General features: G+C 48.0%; 1 protein-coding gene across 1 annotated transcript in view; it reads right to left on the reverse strand.

The window, feature by feature from the left end:
- Nucleotides 1-10,050: 10,050 nt before the first annotated feature.
- kcnh2b (potassium voltage-gated channel, subfamily H (eag-related), member 2b) overlaps nt 10,051-24,150 on the reverse strand; it is a gene marked incomplete at its 3' end in the record, with an annotated part of 112,739 nt that continues 98,639 nt past the window's right edge. The window contains 14 exon segments of the mRNA XM_080514859.1: nt 10,051-10,428; nt 10,614-10,721; nt 12,351-12,453; nt 13,762-13,858; nt 13,861-13,899; nt 13,902-13,949; nt 14,031-14,106; nt 14,108-14,176; nt 14,906-15,057; nt 15,194-15,296; nt 16,340-16,533; nt 18,990-19,242; nt 21,181-21,237; nt 21,347-21,546. Of these exon segments, the coding sequence (XP_080370985.1) occupies nt 10,051-10,428; nt 10,614-10,721; nt 12,351-12,453; nt 13,762-13,858; nt 13,861-13,899; nt 13,902-13,949; nt 14,031-14,106; nt 14,108-14,176; nt 14,906-15,057; nt 15,194-15,296; nt 16,340-16,533; nt 18,990-19,242; nt 21,181-21,237; nt 21,347-21,546 (1,877 nt within the window).

Genomic DNA, 24,150 nt, shown 5'->3' on the forward strand with positions numbered 1-24,150 from the left:
CCGCAGCCGCGTGCACACGGTCGCGGCTTCCGCACACGCCGACCCGCCGCGCGTTTCGGCCCCACTCACCGCTCGTTGTCCGCTTTTCTTGACAGTTTTGTCGGGAGACTCCGAGCGACGCTGTCACCGCTACGATCCGCCCACAGCGAAGAGTGCAACTGTGCGGGTCGCAGGCACCGGTGGGGGCGGGCGGCGATGCCCCGCCCACAGGCTGCGAGCTCTCCGCCAATCGCGGCGCGGCACCGCTGAGCGACCCCCGCCTCGTCCAATCGGATGAGCGCATCCGTGATGACCGACGTGCCGGTCCGTCCAATCGCGACCCCCCGTCGTCGCGGACGGCGTGTTGACGGACGCGGAGCGCGTTCAATGGGGAAGTTTGACTCCTTGTACGGGACGGTGCCGGTCCAATGGCCGGGGGGAAGGGCCGGCCCGGTGTGGCCGCACCCGGAGCTCCATCCCCGGGCATCTGGATCCAGCCCACAGCCGGAAAAGACGCTCTTATTCCGCTCGGATGTCTGAATCACAATGTATTTCTGGGGGGACGGAGAAACTCTAAAAAAAAAAAAAAACTTTCTGTGGCTTTTAACACAAAACAATGATGTTTAATGGAGTTTAACGGCAATTTTGGCGACAGATTTTTTTCCCCACAATGTATTTATCAAATAATAGTCATTCTCACATGACTGCTGCAGTTTTCTAATTTTTATTGGAATTAAGAAGACAATTAAAAACGAGACACTTTCATATTGTGCTGGTTTAAAGCCCCCTCTAGTGGTCGAAACGACTCACAACAGGCAGAAGAGCTTCAGTCCAACCTGTCCAGCTTTAACTGACTAACTATATATCTATATATCTATATATATATAGATATATATCTATATCTATATATATAGTTATATATATATATATATATATATATAGTTATATATATATATATATACACATATAATGTATACATTATAATGAAAGTGCGCAGGATTGTTATGTGCCTGTCAAAATAAATCTGCCAAGTTGGATTATTATTCTGGTTACTGTCAAAATAAAACTACCATGTTGGATTATTATGGTGACTCTCAAAGTAAAACAACCAAGTTGGATTATTACTATGTTAACTGTCAAAATAAAACTACCAAGTTGGATTGTTATTAGCGACTGTCAAAATAAAACTACCAAGTTGGCTTGTCATTACGTTGACTGTCAAAATAAAACCACCAAGTTGGATTATTATGGTGACTGTCAAAATAGAACTACCAAATTGGATTATTACAGTGACTCTCAAAATAAAACTACCAAGTTGGATTATTACTACGTTGACTGTCAAAGTAAAACTACCAAATTGGATTATTACTATGTTGACTGTCAAAATAAAACTACCAAGTTGTATTATTATTATGACTGTCAAAATAAAACTACCAATTTGGATTATCATTACGGTGGCTGTCAAAATAAAAGCACCAAGTCCAGGCGAATAACGACTGGGAGTCACCAGGGAGGAATCTTTGTTCTGATTGGCTCTACTGAGCATGTGCAGTAGAAGTACTTACCGCCGTCCAGGAAGCAGCTCAGCAGGAAGTCACCAGGAGCAACAACACAGATCAAAGGGGAGGGTTTTTTGCTTTCAAAGAGATTTATTGAAAGAAACATTTTGAAATGTTATAAAGTTCCTCCATTTATAATCCATCACAGTCAGAACGAGCCGCGTTTTCTCCTCGTCTCCACCGGGCTGCGCTAGAAACATCGGCTATTTCCAAAACAGATTCTGTCTCTTCCGGCAAAAAAAAAAAAAAAAAAAAAAAGTAGAAAGGAACGTGTTAAAGAAATGCTATTGCTAACAGATTTTAACACTCCACACATTGAAAACAGGAAGCTGTGGTCCGGGACTGAACTCAGACGAGACGTGAGCATCGTATCGTCGAGGGTCACCGTCTGCAGCTCTTCAGCGCCCCCCCCTCTTCCATCACCTGGAAGTATATATATATATATTTCTATATATATGTATATATATATATATAAATATGACTCTCCCACAACCCGGAAGAATTCAGTGTTTCACTCTACAGTCTGCAAGCAAACAGCGGAAATCAGCTGCTTCATGCAAGTACAAATGTGCAAGATAATAAAAGTCTTTATCTTCTTCATTCTTTTTTTTTTTTAAACCCACGAGCAGCTCTTCTTTTTCTTCTTCTTCCCTCAGTCGGGTGAATGTTTTATAAGAAATTAGAGCAGACTTTATTGTTTAGTATAGTTTCCTCTATAGTATTCTGCATTTCAAAGCATGCCAAAAGAAAGTGGTCAGTTTCTGCATAGTGCCGGCTATACGAGTGCCAAAGGGTTCCTTTACAAGTAGTCGAAGAAAGAAAGTGGGTCTGTACAGGTAGAGGGAGCACATCTGGTGGAAACGGTGCCAAACCAACCCAGAACCCAACCTAAACCCAACGGAACCAACCCGAACCCAACCAAACCAACCCAGAACCCAACGGAACCAACCCAAACCCAACTAAACCAACCAAAACCCAACTAAACCAACCCGCAAACCCAACTAAACCAACCCGAACCCAACGGAACCAACCCAGAACCCAACGGAACCAACCCAAACCCAACTAAACCAACCCAAACCCAACTAAACCAACCCAGAACCCAACTGAACCAACCCGAACCCAACTAAACCAACCCGAACCCAACGGAACCAACCCAAACCCAGCAAAACCAGACCAAGCAAATCTGCCCAAAACCAGTTCCAATCCGCCAAAACTAAACCAAATCCACTCAAACTCATCAGAACCCAAAATCCATCCAAAAATCAACCAAACCAAATCCACCTGAACCCAATCAAACCAACCAAAACCAGATCAAATCAACCAAAACCAGACCAAATCAACCAAAACCCTACTAAACCAACCAAACCCCAATCAAATCAACCAAAACCAAACAAAAACCAGATCAAACCAACCAAAACCAGACCCAAACCAACCAAAACCCTACTAAACCAACCCAAACCCAACTAAACCAACCCAAACCCAACTAAACCAACCCAGAACCCAACGGAACCAACCCAAACCCAACTAAACCAACCCAAACCCCAACTAAACCAACCCAGAACCCAACTGAACCAACCCGAACCCAACTAAACCAACCCGAACCCAACTAACCAACCCAAACCCAGCAAAACCAGACCCAAGCAAATCTGCCCAAACCAGTTCCAATCCGCCAAAACTAAACCAAATCCACTCAAACTCATCAGAACCCAAAATCCATCCAAAAATCAACCAAACCAAATCCACCTGAACCCAATCAAACCAACCAAAACCAGATCAAATCAACCAAAACCAGACCAAATCAACCAAAACCCCTACTAAACCAACCAAACCCCAATCAAATCAACCAAAACCAAACAAAAACCAGACCAAACCAACCAAAACCAGACCAAACCAACCAAAACCCTACTAAACCAACCAAAACCCAATGAAAACAACCAAAACCCTACTAAACCAACCAAAACCCAACCAATCCAACCAAAACCAGATCAAACCAACCAAAACCAGATCAAACCAACCAAAACCAACCAAAACCAGATCAAACCCACCAAACTCGCCCACAAGTGCTCAGAATATCTACAAAAGCAGGACCTGTGTGAACCTTAGAGTCAATCAGAGCTGGAAAAAAGCTCAGCAGTATGGAAGAGCCCCGTGTGTGTGTGTGTGTGTGTGTGTGTGTGTGTGTGTGTGTGTGTGTGTGAGAGACGACGCAAAGGAGAAAAACACACTCCTTCGATAGGAGCGTCCCCCGTCTATCTATCTATCTATCTTCCCAAGTTAACATTTGCAGTATCATTACATAAAGTAATCCATTACATAAAGCTAATCCTGGAGCTCCAACTAAATCCACAAGAAGCGTCGACGTTCTAGTTCTGAGGTTCTGGATGTAAAGGGGACGACTCAGGGCCGCGAGGTGACGGATATTAACGCTGGCAGCAGTACGGGAGACGCCACAAGTAAAGGGAAACGCCACAAGTAAAGGAAACGCCACGAGTAAAGGAAGCGCTGGCAGCAGTACGGGAGACGCCACAAGTAAAGGAAACGCTGGCAGCAGTACGGGAGACGCCACAAGTAAAGGAAACGCCACAAGTAAAGGAAACGCCACGAGTAAAGGAAGCGCTGGCAGCAGTAAGGGGAGACGCCACAAGTAAAGGAAACGCCAGAAGTAAAGGAAACGCCAGAAGTAAAGGAAACGCTGGCAGCAGTAAGGGAGACGCCACAAGTAAAGGAAACGCTGGCAGCAGTAAGGGAGACGCCAGAAGTAAAGGAAGCGCTGGCAGCAGTAAGGGAGACGCCACAAGTAAAGGAAACGCCACAAGTAAAGGAAACGCCAGAAGTAAAGGAAACGCTGGCAGCAGTAAGGGAGACGCCACAAGTAAAGGAAACGCTGGCAGCAGTAAGGGAGACGCCACAAGTAAAGGAAACGCTGGCAGCAGTAAGGGAGACGCCACAAGTAAAGGAAACGCTGGCAGCAGTAAGGGAGACGCCAGAAGTAAAGGAAACGCTGGCAGCAGTACGGGAGACGCCACAAGTAAAGGAAACGCTGGCAGCAGTACGGGAGACGCCACAAGTAAAGGAAACGCTGGCAGCAGTACGGGAGATGCCACAAGTAAAGGAAACGCTGGCAGCAGTAAGGGAGACGCCACAAGTAAAGGAAACGCTGGCAGCAGTAAGGGAGACGCCAGAAGTAAAGGAAGCGCTGGCAGCAGTAAGGGAGACGCCACAAGTAAAGGAAACGCCACAAGTAAAGGAAACGCCAGAAGTAAAGGAAACGCTGGCAGCAGTAAGGGAGACGCCACAAGTAAAGGAAACGCTGGCAGCAGTAAGGGAGACGCCAGAAGTAAAGGAAACGCTGGCAGCAGTACGGGAGACGCCACAAGTAAAGGAAACGCTGGCAGCAGTACGGGAGACGCCACAAGTAAAGGAAACGCTGGCAGCAGTACGGGAGATGCCACAAGTAAAGGAAACGCTGGGAGACGCCACAAGTAAAGGAAACGCTGGCAGCAGTAAGGGAGACGCCAGAAGTAAAGGAAACGCTGGCAGCAGTAAGGGAGACGCCACAAGTAAAGGAAAGGCTGGCAGCAGTAAGGGAGACGCCACAAGTAAAGGAAACGCTGGCAGCAGTAACGGAGACGCCACAAGTAAAGGAAACGCTGGCAGCAGTAAGGGAGACGCCACAAGTAAAGGAAACGCTGGCAGCAGTAACGGAGACGCCACAAGTAAAGGAAAGGCTGGCAGCAGTAAGGGAGACGCCACAAGTAAAGGAAACGCTGGCAGCAGTACGGGAGACGCCACAAGTAAAGGAAACGCTGGCAGCAGTAACGGAGACGCCACAAGTAAAGGAAACGCTGGCAGCAGTACGGGAGATGCCACAAGTAAAGGAAACGCTGGCAGCAGTACGGGAGACGCCACAAGTAAAGGAAACGCTGGCAGCAGTACGGGAGATGCCACAAGTAAAGGAAACGCTGGGAGACGCCAGAAGTAAAGGAAACGCTGGCAGCAGTAAGGGAGACGCCACAAGTAAAGGAAAGGCTGGCAGCAGTAAGGGAGACGCCACAAGTAAAGGAAACGCTGGCAGCAGTAAGGGAGACGCCACAAGTAAAGGAAACGCTGGCAGCAGTAACGGAGACGCCACAAGTAAAGGAAACGCTGGCAGCAGTAACGGAGACGCCACAAGTAAAGGAAACGCTGGCAGCAGTAACGGAGATGCCACAAGTAAAGGAAACGCTGGCAGCAGTAACGGAGACGCCACAAGTAAAGGAAACGCTGGCAGCAGTAACGGAGACGCCACAAGTAAAGGAAACGCTGGCAGCAGTAAGGGAGACGCCACAAGTAAAGGAAACGCTGGCAGCAGTAAGGGAGACGCCACAAGTAAAGGAAACGCTGGCAGCAGTAAGGGAGACGCCACAAGTAAAGGAAACGCTGGCAGCAGTAAGGGAGACGCCACAAGTAAAGGAAACGCTGGCAGCAGTAAGGGAGACGCCACAAGTAAAGGAAACGCTGGCAGCAGTAACGGAGACGCCACAAGTAAAGGAAACGCTGGCAGCAGTACGGGAGACGCCACAAGTAAAGGAAACGCTGGCAGCAGTAACGGAGACGCCACAAGTAAAGGAAACGCTGGCAGCAGTAAGGGAGACGCCACAAGTAAAGGAAACGCTGGCAGCAGTACGGGAGACGCCACAAGTAAAGGAAATGCTGGCAGCAGTACGGGAGACGCCACAAGTAAAGGAAACGCTGGCAGCAGTACGGGAGACGCCACAAGTAAAGGAAACGCTGGCAGCAGTACGGGAGACGCCACAAGTAAAGGAAACGCTGGCAGCAGTACGGGAGACGCCACAAGTAAAGGAAACGCTGGGAGACGCCACAAGTAAAGGAAACGCTGGCAGCAGTAAGGGAGACGCCACAAGTAAAGGAAACGCTGGGAGACGCCACAAGTAAAGGAAACGCTGGCAGCAGTACGGGAGACGCCACAAGTAAAGGAAACGCTGGGAGACGCCACAAGTAAAGGAAACGCTGGCAGCAGTACGGGAGACGCCACAAGTAAAGGAAACGCTGGGAGACGCCACAAGTAAAGGAAACGCTGGCAGCAGTAAGGGAGACGCCACAAGTAAAGGAAACGCTGGGAGACGCCACAAGTAAAGGAAACGCTGGCAGCAGTACGGGAGACGCCACAAGTAAAGGAAACGCTGGGAGACGCCACAAGTAAAGGAAACGCTGGCAGCAGTACGGGAGACGCCACAAGTAAAGGAAACGCTGGGAGACGCCACAAGTAAAGGAAACGCTGGCAGCAGTAACGGAGACGCCACAAGTAAAGGGACCTCCAGTGGACGCTGCTCCAACCAAACAACATCAGACGGTGTGACGACTTGTAGACGACCTCCTGGACTCGGGGCCTTAAAGAGACAGAAGCTCAAATCTTCAGCTACAAGTAAAACTTCATCAAAATTTAAAAGCAGGAATATATATAAATATATTTCTTTTTTCTTTTTCAAATCCTTCAGACTGAACCTCAATCTTCAAAGACAAAAGTTCCGTTCACACGACAACCGGTTCAGGTGAGAACGCAGAACTTTGGGGCGTCTGTTTCCATGGCGACTGAAAACACAACTGTTTGGAAAGACGACAGAAACGCTGTAACTGCTCATGAACCACCAGGGTTCTGCACATGCTCAGTAGAGAACAACAATGGCCGCCTCTGAGGGGGGCGTCATCACAATCCAACTTGGTGCTTTTATTTTGACAGTCACTCTAATCTTGGTGCTTTTATTTTGACAGTCACTGTTATAACAACACATCTCGGTACTTTTATTTTGACAGTCACGAATAATCTTGGTGGTTTTATTTTGATAGTCACTGTAACAACAATCCAACTTGGTGCTTTTATTTTGACAGTCACCATAATAACAATCCATCTTGGTACTTTTATTTTGACAGTCACTCTAATGTTGGTGCTTTTATTTTGACTGTCACTAATAACAATCCAACTTGGTAGTTTTATTTTGACGGTTGGCATCATAACAATCCAACTTACTACTTTTATTTTGACTGTCACTGTAATAACAATCCAACAAGGTACTTTTATTTTGACAGTCACGAATAATCCAACTTTGTAGTTTTATTTTGACGGTCGGCATCATAACAATCCAACTTACTACTTTTATTTTGACAGTCATTGTAATAACAATCCAACATGGTGCTTTTTCTTTGACAGTCACTAAAATTCAACTTCGTACTTTTATATTGAGTGTCACTAATAATCCAACTTGGTGATTTTATTTTGACAGTCACTGTAATAACAATCCAACTTGGTGGTTTTATTTTGACAGTCACCTGCACAACAATCCCACTTGGGTCGCCGGTCCTCCAGCGCTCATTGTTCTCTGCTGAATGTGTGTGGTTCCGTTACAAGAACAACCAACGCCGCCGCCTGGTGGCCTGGCATGGTCACTACACCATTTTCACCGTTTCTGTTGTTGCCATGGAAACAGAGAGACGCGCACGGAAGCATCAAGTCTTATTTTCTTGACAGTGAAGTGACCTTATTTTTGTGCATTTCCTTGTTTTTGTCTGCATGTATTTATTTATTTGTTTATCTATTAGTTTGTGTCTAATGTGTTTTACTTTGTAACTTTCTCTACTTTGTAACTTTGTAAATTACATGAGATTTTCATTGATGACGTGTCTTTATCCGAGGACGGTTCCATTAAATTCACCGCGTTTCCGTAAAACATTTACAATAGATACAAAACCAATAGATAAATAAACAAACGTGGACAAAAACACAACATTTGCCGAAAGTAAGGCAACAGACGTACGTTAACTCGGATCGTAAAAATAAGACTCGACTTGGAAACAGACGTCACTTTCAAAAATGTTTCCGCGTCTCTGAAGCGTTGTCGTGGAAACAGAGCAACGTCCCTCCATGTTTATTTACATTCTGAGAAAAAAAACAAACAAAAACAAAAAAAGGTCCAGATCTTCACGTAGCAGAACAGGAAGTCGTTCATCTCTAGAGAAATAATTACTCAATATTCAATAACAGGCTTCAGTTAAAACTTTATAAAGGTTTGTTGTTGTTGTTTTTTTTTGTTTGTTTGTTTGTGTTTTTTAAAACAGTCGCGCTTAAAGAACGACGACTGTGGAAACTTCCTCCGCTGCTCCGCCTGGTAAAGGGTTTGTGCTGCGCCTCGCGTCTTCCCTCGCCGAGGCAAAACAAACAAACAACAAAAACCACACACACACACACACACACACACACACACACACACACACACACACACACACACACTCGTCTCTTCTTGCCAGTGTTTGCATATTGTGCTGTACGTAGAATAATGGCGCATTCGGCTGGTCGTTGTAAACTGGCAAACTTCGTATTATTATTATTATTATTATTGTTGTTGTTATTATTATTATTATCATCATTACATCGTCGACACGTCACAAACTCGTCTGTACAAAGCGAAAGCGAGGAGGAAGGAGGTGAAATCTGAGGTAGCAAATTCAAACGACGACAGAGGAGTGGGCGTCGACTCCGTCGGCCATGTTCTCGTAGCGTGAAGTCGCTGTGGTGGTGGTGGGGGGGGGGGGGGGGGGGGGGTAGGGGGAGGAGGTTCCTGCTGCTTTCAGCATGACTTTCATCTCTTTTAATGTTTTTTATACATTTTTTTTTTTTTTTTTTTTTTTTGGTTGGTTGCGCTGCTCTCGAGAGGGAAACTAAGTTCGCTAGTCGGCGGCGTCTCCGTTCGCCGCCACCGCCACCGCTAGCTGATATGTTCATCGAGAATGGCTTTGATCTTTTTTAAACCCTTTGTGTCCCTCCTCCTCCCCTCCCCCTCCTCTGAGGTGCGGACCAGCCAGTCCAGTGTGCTCTTGGGTTGGGGAGGGGGGTGGAGCTCCACCTCCTTGGGGGGGTGTGGGGGGGGGGGGGGGGGGGGGGGGGGGGCGGAGTCAGCAGGGTTCCTGTTAGGCCAGCTAACACTACACATCGCCAACCAGGTTGTGAGTTTATCGGAAGCGCCACGGACATTTAGAAGAGAAGAATAATCGTCAATAGGATTTTCAGTGCAAGACGTAAATGGCTACTTGTTTCGTCGTTATTCTGTTCAGTGTTGTCGTGTTTTGTCTTTTCGTCCTCGTCAGTCGTCCAACACCGGACACAGCAGTAAAGGGATTCTCCTACAAGTCAACAGCAGTTTTCTACGTGAAGAGGCGGCGGCGGCGTCTTCGCCAGGCAAACGGACAGAACTCTGCCCCCCGGTGGTGGTTTTTGGTTAAAGGTTGTACCGCTGAAGACGCTCCCGCTGGGGGGGGGGGGGGGGGGGCGAGCGAAGGACCGGAGAGGGACGGAGAGGTTCGTCCTCCGCCTCGTGGGTTCGGGTTCGGCAGACGGTGAAGGTGCAGCAGCAGCAGGTGTAGCGCGGCGCGGCGCCCCCTGGTGGAAAACGTGGGGATCCAACGTCGCTCTGCGTCACCTCACCCCTCCCCCCCCCCCCCCCTCGTCCCCGCCTCGTCCTTAGCTGTCCCCCGGGTCCGAGCCGTGTCTCTGTGGTGTCCGTGAGTCCAGAGTCGTCTGTGGCTCCTGGAGCGACGGCCTCCTGTGGGCGTCGGCATCCGGGGGCGACGCCCCCTCCGGCCCCGCCCCCTCCGCCCCGAGACACAGCCCCGAACCAAAGTCTAACTCGGCTCCTAAGCTCAGCCCCCCACCGGCGCCGCTCCCCAGGTCTAAACCTAAACCTGGACCTGGACCTGGACCTGCAGACGCCCCGGAGACGATCCCGGTCCCAGAGCCCAGATCCAGACCCAGACCCAGACCCAGACCCAGATCCAGGTCCGTCTGGTCGGCCGCCAGCAGGGGGCAGTCCTGAGGCTCAAAGTCCCGGGAGTCCAAGATCTGCAGGGAGGGAGACGGGGGGGTCAAAGGTCAGGGGTCAGGAAGTCAAGACCAGTGAGACAAACATGCTGATGCTGTTGGTTTTATATTCTCCCGGGACTTTTATTTTGACAGTCACCGTGACGACAATCCAACTTAGACGGACAGATTGAAGTAAAACAGCTGAAACTCTGGAGACGTTTTACCTGAGACAGTGAGGACAGGGGGTCTGTCTCCAGCGGGGTGAGGGGGGGGGCCACTTTTTCACCTGGACCTGGACCTGGATCTGGTCCTGGACCGGGGTATGGCGAGGTCTGGAGGAAGAAAGAAAAACATCTTACTGACTGAAGACAATGATGAAACACCCATCTTTCTATCTATCTATCTCTCTATCTATCATTTAAATTTTATTTATTTTTATATTTTATTGACAGTTTAATTATTTAATTCTATCTATTCTATTTAATCTATGTATTTACTTATTCATTCATATTTTATTTGTTTATCGATGTATTTATTCATTCATTTAAATGATGTTCATTTTTATATTTTATGTATTTAATTTTAATTAATGTATTTATTTTTAATTAATGTATTTATTTATTCATATTTTATTTATTAATTCATTTAAATGTTATTAATTTTTAAATTGCATTTATTTATTTTTCATTCATTAATGTATTATTCATATTTTATTGATTTATTTGTCTGTGTATTTATTTATTCATCCATTCATATCTTATTTAGTAATTAATTTAAATGTTATAAATTTTTATATTGTATATTTATTTTTTATTAATTAATTTTTTTTTATTTGTCTATGTATTTATTTATTCATTCATATTTTATTTGTTTATCAATGTATTTATTCATTTATTTAAATTATGTTCATTTTTTTATATTTTATGTATTTAATTTTAATTAATGTATTTATTTATTCATATTTTATTTATTAATTCATTAAAATGTTATTAATTTTTAAATTGCATTTATTTATTTTTCATTAATTAATGTATTATTCATATTTTATTGATTTATTTGTCTGTGTATTTATTTATTCATCCATTCATATTTTATTTAGTAATTAATTTAAATGCTATACATTTTTATATTGTATATTTATTTTTTATTAATTAAATTTTTTTTATTTGTCTATGTATTTATTTATTCATTCATATTTTATTTGTTTATCAATGTATTTATTCATTTATTTAGATTATGTTCATTTTTTTATATTTTATGTATTTAATTTTAATTAATGTATTTATTTATTCATATTTTATTTATTAATTCATTTAAATGTTATTAATTTTTAAATTGCATTTATTTATTTTTCATTCATTAATGTATTATTCATATTTTATTGATTTATTTGTCTGTGTATTTATTTATTCATCCATTCATATCTTATTTAGTAATTAATTTAAATGTTATAAATTTTTATATTGTACATTTATTTTTTATTAATAAAATTTTTTTTATTTGTCTATGTATTTATTTATTCATTCATATTTTATTTGTTTATCAATGTATTTATTCATTTATTTAAATTATGTTCATTTTTTTATATTTTATGTATTTAATTTTAATTAATGTATTTATTTATTCATATTTTATTTATTAATTCATTAAAATGTTATTAATTTTTAAATTGCATTTATTTATTTTTCATTAATTAATGTATTATTCATATTTTATTGATGTATTTGTCTGTATTTATTTTGTCATTCATTCATATTTTATTTATATATTAATTCATTTAACTGTTATTAATTTTTATATTGTACATTTATTTTTAATGTAATTAATGAATATATCTAGTCATTTAGTCATTCATTCATATTTTATTTCTATATTAAATCATTTAACTGTTATTAATTTTTATATTGTATTAAGTTATCTGTAGTTAATGACTATATCTACTCGGTGGAAGGTTCCGGTACCTGCGGCGGCGACACGGCGCTGTACGCCGGGGGAACCGGCGCCATCTGCCTCTGCAGCAGCTGCATGATCACACCGATGTCTGTGGACATTCGACTCTCCAGCCTGCAGGAGAAGACAGAGGAGGAGAAACGCCTTCCTGTTCACTGCGGTGCTGCAAATGGCGACTGTCAAAATAAAAGTCCCAGGAGAAAATGGCCTGGTCGTCATAAAGCGTCGCCAAGGAGACGGATCAGCGTCTTTACAAAACATGCATTTTCGTCTACTGACGGACCGATTCTGATCTTTGTCAGACATAGAGCTACACTCGGTAGAAGAACTAGAGCTACACTCGGTAGATGAACTAGATCTACACTTGGTAGATAAACTAGATCTACACTCAGTAGTTGAACTAGATCTACACTCAGTAGTTGAACTAGATCTACGCTCAGTAGATAAACTAGAGCTACACTCGGTAGATAAACTAGATCTACACTCAGTAGATGAACTAGATCTACACTCGGTAGATGAACTAGATCTACACTCGGTAGATGAACTAGATCTACACTCGGTAGATGAACTAGAGCTACGCTCGGTAGATTAACTAGAGCTACACTCGGTAGATGAACTAGACCTACACTCGGTAGATTAACTAGAGCTACACTCGGTAGATAAACTAGATCTACACTCGGTAGATAAACTAGATCTACACTCAGTAGTTGAACTAGATCTACGCTCGGTAGATAAACTAGATCTATACTCGGTAGATGAACTAGAGCTACACTCAGTAGATGAACTAGATCTACACTCAGTAGATGAACTAGATCTACACTCGGTAGTTGAACTAGATATACACTCGGTAGATAAACTACATCTACACTCGGTAGTTGAACTAGATCTACACTTGGTAGATGAACTAGATCTACACTCAGTAGATGAACTAGATCTACACTCGGTAGTTGAACTAGATATACACTCGGTAGATAAACTACATCTACACTCGGTAGTTGAACTAGATCTACACTTGGTAGATGAACTAGATCTACACTCGGTAGATGAACTAGATCTACACTCAGTAGAGCGCAGACCTTCACCAACGCCACACTTGCTTGCGGAACCGAGTTAGCATCGCAAGCACGACAGCAGTTAGCGCAGATCGATGCTAACGAGCCTGTCGGGTAGCTAAGCCACATCACTGAGCAGGGAGCGTCTCCATGGCAACCGACTCCCTTTGATCTCCTCTATGTGTTTCCTCTGTCTTTTCTGAAGCTCCGTTCTGCCTTTAAGTCTTTTCTAAGTCGTTCCCGTCCTGCTATTGTGTCGTTTCCCTCCAGAATCAATCCCCCCCCCCCCCCCCCCCCCCCCCCACAGGAGTCAACGTGGTCTTGATTCTATGTGTTCCACATCTAGCCCGTCGGGTCCTACAATAAGTACCTGTTGAGCTGTTTCTGCAGCAGGTCCAGACGCGTGTCCAGCTGGTGGCGCTGCTGGCGGCTCAGGCTGTGCAGTGGCGTGTTGAGGGGCGGGGGGTCGCCAGGCTGCAGCTGGGGACCTCCTGGTACTGGCCCCCCCTCGGCTCTCGCCCCAGAAGCTGAAGATGTTGGAGACTCCTGAGAAGGCGCCTGCGGGGGGGTGGGGGTTCAGAGATCAAAGGGGGACAGAGACGGCACCGTCGGGTTCGGGGGGGGGGAGGGGGGGTTTACCTGACAGGGCGTTGCAGGTGTTGCCGGTTTTGGGGTCCCCCTCGCCCTCCGTGTTCTCGCTGAAGGTCATGGGGCGGGGCCTGGGCCTGCAGGTTCTCGTGCATGGCGAGCGGGGGGGCGAGGCCGGTCACCACGGAGCCGTCGCCCTGCAGGGGGAGCGCAGTCACAGCATGTAGCATGTAGCATCGCTGGTGTGAGTCTGAAACTCTTTAGCATTTAGCATGTAGCATCACTGGTGTGTGAGTCTGAAACTCTTTAGCATGTAGCATTGTAGCATCGCTGGTGTGTGTCTGAAACCCATTAGCATGTAGCATATAGCGTCGCTGGTGTGTGAGTCTGAAACACATTAGCATGTAGCATATAGCACGGCTCAGAGTTACGTGCTGAGCAGTTAAAATAGTGAGCGACATCAGACTGGTGATGAAGTTTCTGTTGTTGCACAAACTATGTGTTCTTCAAACTACCGACATAGCTCCTCCTCTTTGGCGCTCCCGATGAAGTACGATGTTACGTTAATACTTGTCGTGTTGTATCGGGGATCGTTCACATCGGACCGAGATACCTGACATCGGGTCCGATACTTGACATCTGGACTGATACTTGACATCGGGACCGATTCTTGACATCGGACCGATACTTGACATCGGGACCGATACCTGACATCGGGACTGATTCTTGACATCGGGACCGATGCCTGACATCGGGACAGATACCTGACATCGGGACCGATTCTTGACATCGGACCGATACTTGACATCGGGACCGATACCTGACATCGGGACCGATGCCTGACATCGGACCGATACCTGACATCGGTATCGGCCCGGTGCAGGACGGTATCGGTCCCCACTGAGCTCCTCAGAGACGGTCGGTACCTCGTCTCCACTGGAGTGCGAGGACACGGAGCTCCGCCCGGCCCCCCAGCCCTTCCCGGACGCTCCGTCCTGCTTCTGGCTGCTGGACGTGTCCCGATGTCTCCGCCTCACCGACTTGTGGGACTTTTTGATTTCTCCGGCGTCGGCGTCGTCTGGATGTGAACATGGGAGGAAAAGCTCAAATAACGAAGGACGAGTCCCACTTCAAGGACGGTCAGAACGTAGAACCTGGGAGGGAAAAGCTTCGGGGAACAGAAAACAATCCGAGGACGATACGAGACTCGTCACCTTTCTCCGTTCGTCTCCTGAAGGACAACTTGCGCCTCCGGAGTTTGTTGAATCCGCCGCCGTTGGAGTCGTCGCTGCTCGGAGAGCCGGGGATCATGTTGGTCTGGAACCAGGACGGGTGGATGGAGAGAACGAGCCATGGGGGAGGGGGGGGGGGGGGGGATGGATGGTGGAGGGAGGGATAGAGGGAGGGAGGGAGGGAAGGAGACATGGGGGAGGGAGGGAGGGAGGGAGGGAGGGAGAGAGAGAGGGAGGGAAGGAGACATGGGGGAGGGAGGGAGGGAGGGAGGGAGACATGGGGGAGGGAGAGAGGGAGGGAGGGAGGGAGACATGGGGGGAGGAAAGAGAGGGAGGGAGACATGGGGGAGGGGGGGGGAGGGAGGGATGGATGGTGGAGGGAGGGATAGAGGGAGGGAGGGAGGGAAGGAGACATGGGGGAGGGTGGGAGGGAGGGAGGGATGGAGGGAGAGATACAGGGAGAGAGGGAGGGAGGGAGACATGGGGGAGGGAGAGAGGGAAGGAGACATGGGGGAGGGAGAGAGGGAGGGAGGGAGGGAAGGAGACATGGGGGAGGGTGGGAGGGAGGGAGGGATGGAGGGAGAGATACAGGGAGAGAGGGAGGGAGGGAGACATGGGGGAGGGAGAGAGGGAAGGAGACATGGGGGAGGGAGAGAGGGAGGGAGGGAGGGAGGGAGGGAGACATGGGGGAGGGAGAGAGGGAGGGATGGGGGAGGGAGAGAGGGAGGGAGGGAGGGAGACATGGGGGGAGGAAAGAGAGGGAGGGAGGGATGGATGGTGGAGGGAGGGAGGGAGGGAGGGAGACATGGGGGAGGGAGAGAGGGATAGAGAGAGGGAGGGAGTGATGGAGGGAGGGAGGGATGAGGAATGGATGGATGACGGATAAATGAATAGATGGACAGATGACAGACAGATACTGTAGATCTTGATAAAGTAGAAAAAACTTGGAAACAAAGTATCTTTTTTAAAAGTGAATTTTAAAAAGTGTGTCATTGTGGAGAAAAACGTGTTTTTGTATCAGTTTGTCCTAAAAGAGCTTTTCCTTTGATGTTTAGAAGCAACAACATTGGTAGTAGTAACAATAATATAGGAAGCTGTGACAGTATTTTATTGTGAAGGGCCACTCACGTCCCGCAGGTTGAAGGTGATCTCCAGGTTGCTCCAGAAGTGGTCGGCGAACTCGGGGTACATGTCCAGAACCTCCAGGACGTCGTCACGCAGGATCTTGTGCAGGTCGCAGTACGTCAACGCCCGGACGTCGGCGTTAGACTTCCCCGGGCGAGAGTACAGGTTGATGGGCTCCCCGAAGATATCGTTCTTCCCTGAGGAGGAGGGGGGGGGGGGGGGGGGGGGGAGGAGGAGGAGGGGGGGGGGGAGGAGGAGGATAGAGGAGGAAGAGGAGGAGGAGGGGGGGGGAGGAGGAGGAGGAGGAGGGGGGGGGGGAGGAGGAGGATAGAGGAGGAAGAGGAGGAGGAGGGGGGGGGGAGGAGGAGGAGGAGGAGGGGGGGGGGGAGGAGGAGGATAGAGGAGGAAGAGGAGGAGGAGGGGGGGGGAGGAGGAGGAGGAGGAGGGGGGGGGGGGAGGAGGAGGATAGAGGAGGAAGAGGAGGAGGAGGGGGGGGGAGGAGGAGGAGGAGGAGGGGGGGGGGGAGGAGGAGGATAGAGGAGGAAGAGGAGGAGGAGGGGGGGGGAGGAGGAGGAGGAGGAGGAGGAGGGGGGGAGGAGGATAGAGGAGGAAGAGGAGGAGGAGGGGGGGGGAGGAGGAGGAGGAGGAGGAGGAGGGGGGGGAGGAGGATAGAGGAGGAAGAGGAGGAGGAGGGGGGGGAGGAGGAGGAGGATAGAGGAGGAGGAGGAGGAGGATAGAGGAGGAGGGGGGGGGAGGAGGAAGAGGAGGAGGAGGGGGAGGGGGGGAGGAGGAGGAGGAGGAGGAGGAAGAGGAGGAGGAGGAGGAGGAGGAGGAGGAGGAGGAGGAGGAGGAGGAGGAGGAAGAGGAGGAGGAGGAGGAGGAGGAGGAAGAGGAGGAAGAGGAGGAGGAGGAGGAGGAGGAGGAGGAGGGGGAGGGGGGAGGGGGGGAGGGAGGAGGAGGAGGAGGAGGAGGAGGGGGGTATGGAGGATGGAGGAGGAGAAGGAAGAGGAGGGGGGGGAGGAGGAGGAAGAGGAGGAGAAGGATGGGGAGGAGGAGGAGGGGGGGAGGAGGAGGAGGAGGAAGAGGAGGAGGAGAAGGATGAGGAGAAGGATGGGGAGAAGGAGGAGAGGAGGAGGAAGAGGAGGAGAAGGATGGGGAGGAGGAGGAAGAGGAAGAGGAGGATGGAGGAAGAGGAGGAGGATGGAGGAGGAGTAGGAGAAGGATGAGGAAGAGGAAGAGGAAGAGGAAGAGGAGGAGGAGGAAGAGGAAGAGGAGGAGAAGGAGGAGGAGGAGGAGGGGGAGGAGGAGGAGGAGAAGGATGGAGGAGGAAGAGGAGGAGGAGAAGGAAGAGGAGGAGGATGGAGGAGGAAGAGGATGGAGGAGGAAGAGGAGGAGGAGAAGGAGGAGGAGGAAGAGGAGGAGGAGGAGGAGAAGGAGAAGGAGGAGGAGGAGGAGAAGGAGAAGGAGGAGGAGGAAGAGGAGGAGGAGGAGGAGGAGGAGAAGGAGGATGGAGGAGGAGGAGGAGGAGGAGGAGAAGGAGGATGGAGGAGGAGGAGGAGGAGGAGGAGAGACGGTCATGATGTGTTCTCCCGCTGCCCTCCACCAGGCGGCGCCACCAGTCTGTTCATCAGGGAACTGAAACTGCAGTTAAACTCACCAGAGAATAAATGAAGAAAATTTACTTTCTGTTCTCCTGCAGTTTATCAGTCTTTTATCTCTACTTTCCTTTTGTGTTTTCAAATCTCTAACTTCAAAATCTTTTTTTTATCTTTTAGGTATTTTAGTTTCAGTCGACTGTTAAAGGACAGACTTTCCACTATAGAATTTCGTCCTTTCATCACCTTATTAAGTATTTTTATTTGTTTCAAAAGTATTTTTACCACTGCTTTGATCTTTGAGTTTTTTCATTTCCACCGTCGGTTGAATTGGGGATTTTTTTCTCAGTGAAAGTTTCTGTGTTAAATTTGACATTTCTAATATGTCAAATTTAATTTCTATATTTGACAATATAGAAATTAAAATGAATAGAATTTGCAGTCCGTTTAAACGACTTTGAACAAAAATTGTATTAAACATATCTTTTTATTGTGTTAAATTACATTTAAAATTAGAAGTAAAGCGAATAGTTTCGCTCTTCAGTTTATTTATTTATTTATTTATTTTTGCAGGAATCATGTTTTTTTTTTATAAAAAAAAAAAAAGGAAAGACATTTTTAAATACATTACAGTCATTCCAATTGGCTTTTGTAGAGAAAATAGAGTTTAGCAGTTTATTTATTTTTTTAATCATTGTGAGAAAAGGGAAGTCCCTGCAGCTCTGGAGGAGTCCCTCAGGGTTCTCTCCTCGGCCCACTTTCATTTTCAACACAAGACGTTATTAAAATCTAAAAAAGTCTCGTCCTTTACCTTTCTATTTATTCTACTTCCCACCGTGTCTCCTCTGTATTTCCCGCTCTGCCGCTGTGACTCTATTATGTTTAGTTTTTATTTTCATAACCCGTCTGGGACCACCTGCTGGGTTTATTTTCACGCTGGGCTTGTGATGTACGTCTTTTAATTCTCACTCCTCTTCAGCTCTTCTCCACAACTTTAGATGAACTTTGTTGTTCAGCGTTAATAAAGAATAAACTTTGTTGTTGTTGTTGTTGTTTACCGAGGATGGCCACCACCACGTCCCCCCTCAGGATCTCGATGGAGCCCCGGGATATGAAGTAGACGGCGGTGAGGACGTCCCCGGCGTGGACCAGCGTGTCGCCCGGCGGGGCGTGGGTGGTCTTGAACTTCATGGCCAGCGCCCGCAGGCAGCCCTTCGTAGAACCCTTGAACGCCTTGCAGTTCTGCAGCAGCGTACGGTTGAGGTGGAGGCAGATGTCTGCCTGGAGACACTCTGGGAAACCCTTCAGGACCTGGAGGGGGGGGGGGGGGGGGAGGGGCGGGAGGGGCGGGGGGAGGGGGGGAGAGGGAGAGAGGGAGGGTGGAGAGATGGGGAGGGAGGGATGGAGAGATGATGATAGATCGATGGAGAGGTGGATGAGAGAGGGATGGACAGATGGAGGGATGATAGATGGATGAGAGGGATGGAGAGATGGAGGAATGGATGGAGTGATGGATAGAGAGAGGGAGAGAGAGAGGGAGGGTGGAGAGATGGGGAGGGAGGGATGGATAGAGAGAGCGAGAGAGAGAGAGAGGGATGGAGAATGGGGGAGCGAGGGATGGCGAGATGATGATAGATGGATGGAGAGGTGGATGAGAGAGGGATGGACAGATGGAGGGATGATAGACGGATGGAGAGGGATGGAGAGATGGAGGAATGGATGGAGTGATGGATAGAGAGAGGGATAGACAGATGGAGGGATGATAGATGGATGGAGAGGGATGAGAGATGGATGGAGAGAGGGATGGAGAGGTGGATGGAGAGATGGAGGGATGAGAGATAGAGGGATGGACAGATGGAGGGATGGATAGATGGATGGATAGATAGAGAGAGGGATAGAGAGAGGGATGAGAGATGGAGGAATGATGGAGTGATGGATAGAGAGAGGGATAGACAGATGGAGGGATGATAGATGGATGGAGAGGGATGAGAGATGGATGGAGAGAGGGATGGAGAGGTGGATGGAGAGATGGAGGGATGAGAGATAGAGGGATGGACAGATGGAGGGATGGATAGATGGATGGATAGAGAGAGGGATGGAGAGATGGAGGGATAGATGGATGGATAGAGAGAGGGATAGAGAGAGGGATGAGAGATGGAGGAATGATGGAGTGATGGATGGATAGAGAGAGGGATGAGAGATGGAGGAATGATGGAGTGATGGATGGATAGAGAGAGGGATGAAGAGATGGAGGAATGATGGAGTGATGGATGGATAGAGAGAGGGATGAGAGATGGAGGAATGATGGAGTGATGAATGGATAGAGAGAGGGATGAAGAGATGGAGGAATGGATGGAGTGATTGATGGATAGAGAGAGGGATGACGAGATGGAGGAATGGATGGAGTGATGGATGGATAGAGAGAGGGATGGAGAGATGGAGGAATGGATGGAGTGATGGATGGATAGAGAGAGGGATGACGAGATGGAGGAATGGATGGAGTGATGGATGGATAGAGAGAGGGATGGAGAGATGGAGGAATGGATGGAGTGATGGATGGATAGAGAGAGGGATGGAGAGATGGGGAGGGAGGGAGGGGGAGAGGAGAGGAGGAGAGGAACATCACAAGCAGGGCAAGAGGGAAAGAGAGAAAGAAGCCGGGACAGACGGAGCGAGGGAAGAGAAAGAGAGAGAGAGAGAGAGAGAGTGAGCAGTGAAGGAGTATCAGGACTGATGGTTGCCATGGCAACGGCGACGCTTCCAGCCCGAAGGTTGAGGATCATGAACGTCGGCCATCAGGATCCTGATAAAACAACCTGCTCCGTCCTGAACACCAACCGAACGCTCCACGGCTGCAACTCCATCACCTCCACCTCCGTCAGAGGAGACTACACCACCAACACCTCTTTTTAAAAGAAGTGTGAACCTCCAGCTCCATGCTGAGGAGCAGTACAGGAGGAAACATCTCTGCTGAGTGTGACATAAAATATAACACTTGATTTATATCGCATATAAATAAACTAAAATTAGACTTAAGATAAACCAACATAAACACTTTTAATATTGGAACAAATAATATGTTTAATGATACAAATATAATCATGTGGGTATTCTAAGTTTTTCAAGTTCAACAAAAGAATTCATCTTTTTTGAGTGTAATTAGGTGGTTTGTGAGCCTGAAACTCTTTAGCATGTAGCATGTAGCATCGCTGTGTGTGTGTGTGTGTGTCTCACACTGGGGATACTCACGTCCCTCCTACTGTCTCTGACGGAGACGGACCAAACATGTTGAGACTTCCACTCATCCTATTAACGCAACAACGCACATTTGCCACTTTGGGTGGAGGGGGGGGGGGTGGGTGGTGGTGTTGGTGGTGGTGTTGGAGGGGGGAGGGGGGGGGGGGGTGTTACTCACGGCGTTCATGTCGATGCCGTTGGTGTAGGACCAGGCGTGCTGGAAGTATTCCTCCAGCCTCTGGCGCAGCGGGTTGGGGATCTGGTGGAAGCGGATGAACTCCCTCACGCGCAGCATCTGGGTATGGTAGCGCGCCGTGCCGGAGTACAGCCGCTGGATGATGGCCGACACGTTGCCGAAGATGCTGGCGTACATCAGGGCTGGAGGAGGAGGAGGGGGGGGGGGGGGAGGAGGAGGAGGACCAGAGGACACGTCACGTCTTGGCACGTTAGCTGTTAGCTCATACAGGCGCTAACGAGCCCGCCGGGCGGCTACATCACTGGGTGGAGCGTCTCCATGAGCTAACAGCTAGCGTCACTAGCCCGCTAGCTGTTAGCTCATTACAGGCGCTAACGAGCCCGCCGGGCGGCTACATCGCTGGGTGGAGCGTCTCCATGAGCTAACAGCTAGCGTCACTAGCCCGCTAGCTGTTAGCTCATTACAGGCGCTAACGAGCCCGCCGGGCGGCTAAATCGCTGGGTGGAGCGTCTCCATGAGCTAACAGCTAGCGTCACTAGCCCGCTAGCTGTTAGCTCATTACAGGCACTAACGAGCCCGCCGGGCGGCTACATCGCTGGGTGGAGCGTCTCCATGAGCTAACGGCTGGCGTCACTAGCACGCTAGCTGTTAGCTCATTACAGGCGCTAACGAGCCCGCCGGGCGGCTACATCGCTGGGTGGAGCGTCTCCATGAGCTAACGGCTGGCGTCACTAGCACGCTAGCTTTTAGCTCATTACAGGCGCTAACGAGCCCGCCGGGCGGCTACATCGCTGGGTGGAGCGTCTCCATGAGCTAACGGCTGGCGTCACTAGCACGCTAGCTGTTAGCTCATACAGGCGCTAACGAGCCCGCCGGGCGGCTACATCGCTGGGGTGGAGCGTCTCCATGGCGACAGACGCCGATCTCCTTTGAAGTGCCTATCGTCTGCTTTGTGTGGGAAGTTTCTTTCACAGCTACTTGGAATTTATTCGGAAACCGCGAGCCGTTAACCGACTAACTCACCAGAACCGGACCGAGATGACGACGAGTCATCCCCGAAGAGTTCATGTGACGCAGTTTTGTTGTTAAAAGTTGGTAAAATATCCACATACAAACCAATAAATAAATAAATACACGGAGAAGAAAACATAATATTCCAAACTTTCACTGCAGAAGGTGATAAAAACGATTGTTAATTAAATCTTCTGGTTGCAAAATACAGTGAAATGTCTCAAAAAAACACAAAAAAAACACTTTCCTGCAATAGAGTGGGGAAATTCTAAAACCTGGGCCATAGACCTATAGAACTAGAATTATATAGAGGTTTACGAGGAAGGAATCTACTATCTACTAAATGTCTATGCGCTCTGTCTTCTCCTGCATTTGTGGTGTGTTTGGTGAGTCACAGTGCCCCTACAGGCCTGGCAGGTGAACTGCAGCCCTGTTGAGCCGAGTTCATAATTATTTTGGGGAGAAAAAAAAAAAGATATGTTTTTTTCCCCCCGTCGTTTGGATGAACTGAGAGGTAGAAAGGAGAAATTGAACCAGCGCTCCTCAGTCATGCTCACGACGGTGGGCGGAGCCCCGGGGGGCCGGCTGGAGGTGTGTGAAGGTTAAACTGCAGTCTGGAGGACTTTGATCTTAAAGGCTTTGATCTTAAAGGCTTCTGTCTGCAGAGGACGCTGCGTTTAGTCTTGTCATGTCGGATTCCTCGAACCCCTCCCCTCAACCACCCCCCCCCCCCTCCCCCCAAACCCCCCGTCAGCTCCCATCAGCGTCGGCGCCGCACACAGCGAGGCAGACGGCGAGCCACCGCTGCTTTGTCACATAAGGACACGCCGCGACGCCGCCAAGTTTAGAAAGCTGAAGACGCAACGAAACATTTGGCGAACTGTCAGGAACGATGAATGAAAAAACACCTCCGGGTGGATCTGAAGTCAAATCCGGCAGATTTCACAACGTCTGTCTCACGTGTTCCGTCAAACGGGCAGGAGACGCGCGTCGCCTTGTCTTCAAAGGACTTTCTAGAAACGCGGCGCTTTGCTGGAAATGGACAGAAACGTTCTTCACGTGACGCTTCAACGCTTTTCCTCTCAGGAAAGTTTCATCATTATACAGAAAAACTTCTGAAATCTCCTTTATTATTATTATTATTATTGTTGTTGTTGTTGTTGTTGCTGTTTGACAACGTTCCGCAAAAACTATCAAGCTGAATTCCATAAAACCTTCAGGGATGATTTGTCATCGTCTAAGAACCGATCCAGTCGATTTAGGGACGTTAACGTTTAACCGTTTCTGAATAAATCATCAAAACACTCAAAAAAAAAAAAAAGAAATCCCATACAAAGCGGATGAGAGGCTCCTCGTGGAGAAGATCAAAGGAAATCAGCGTCTGTTGCCATGGAGACGATCCCTTCACACAGCGACGCAGCTCCCTGACAGGCTAGTTAGCATCGATACGAGCTAACGGCTAACACGCGAGCGACGCCAACCCGGTTCCACGCTCAGCTAGAGAACACTCTAAACATGAACAAAGAAATGCAACTTTCAAAATAAAAGCACCAATTCCAAGTACCGAATATAAACTGGGAGTCGTGACGCCACGGAGGAAACTTTGCCTCTACTGAGCATGCGCAGAACTCCGTGGCGTTCAGAAGATACAAACGGGGGCGGAGCCGCATCGTTTCTTGTTGCGTTTCCACGACATAAGTCACATTTTCACGTAAAAATACTTTTTCCTTTTTAAAAAAAATACATTTCTGATGAGCCTGTGGCTGTCGGAGCAG

This window comes from Blennius ocellaris, assembly GCF_963422515.1.
Source record: "Blennius ocellaris genome assembly, chromosome: 19".
Taxonomy (NCBI): domain Eukaryota; kingdom Metazoa; phylum Chordata; class Actinopteri; order Blenniiformes; family Blenniidae; genus Blennius; species Blennius ocellaris.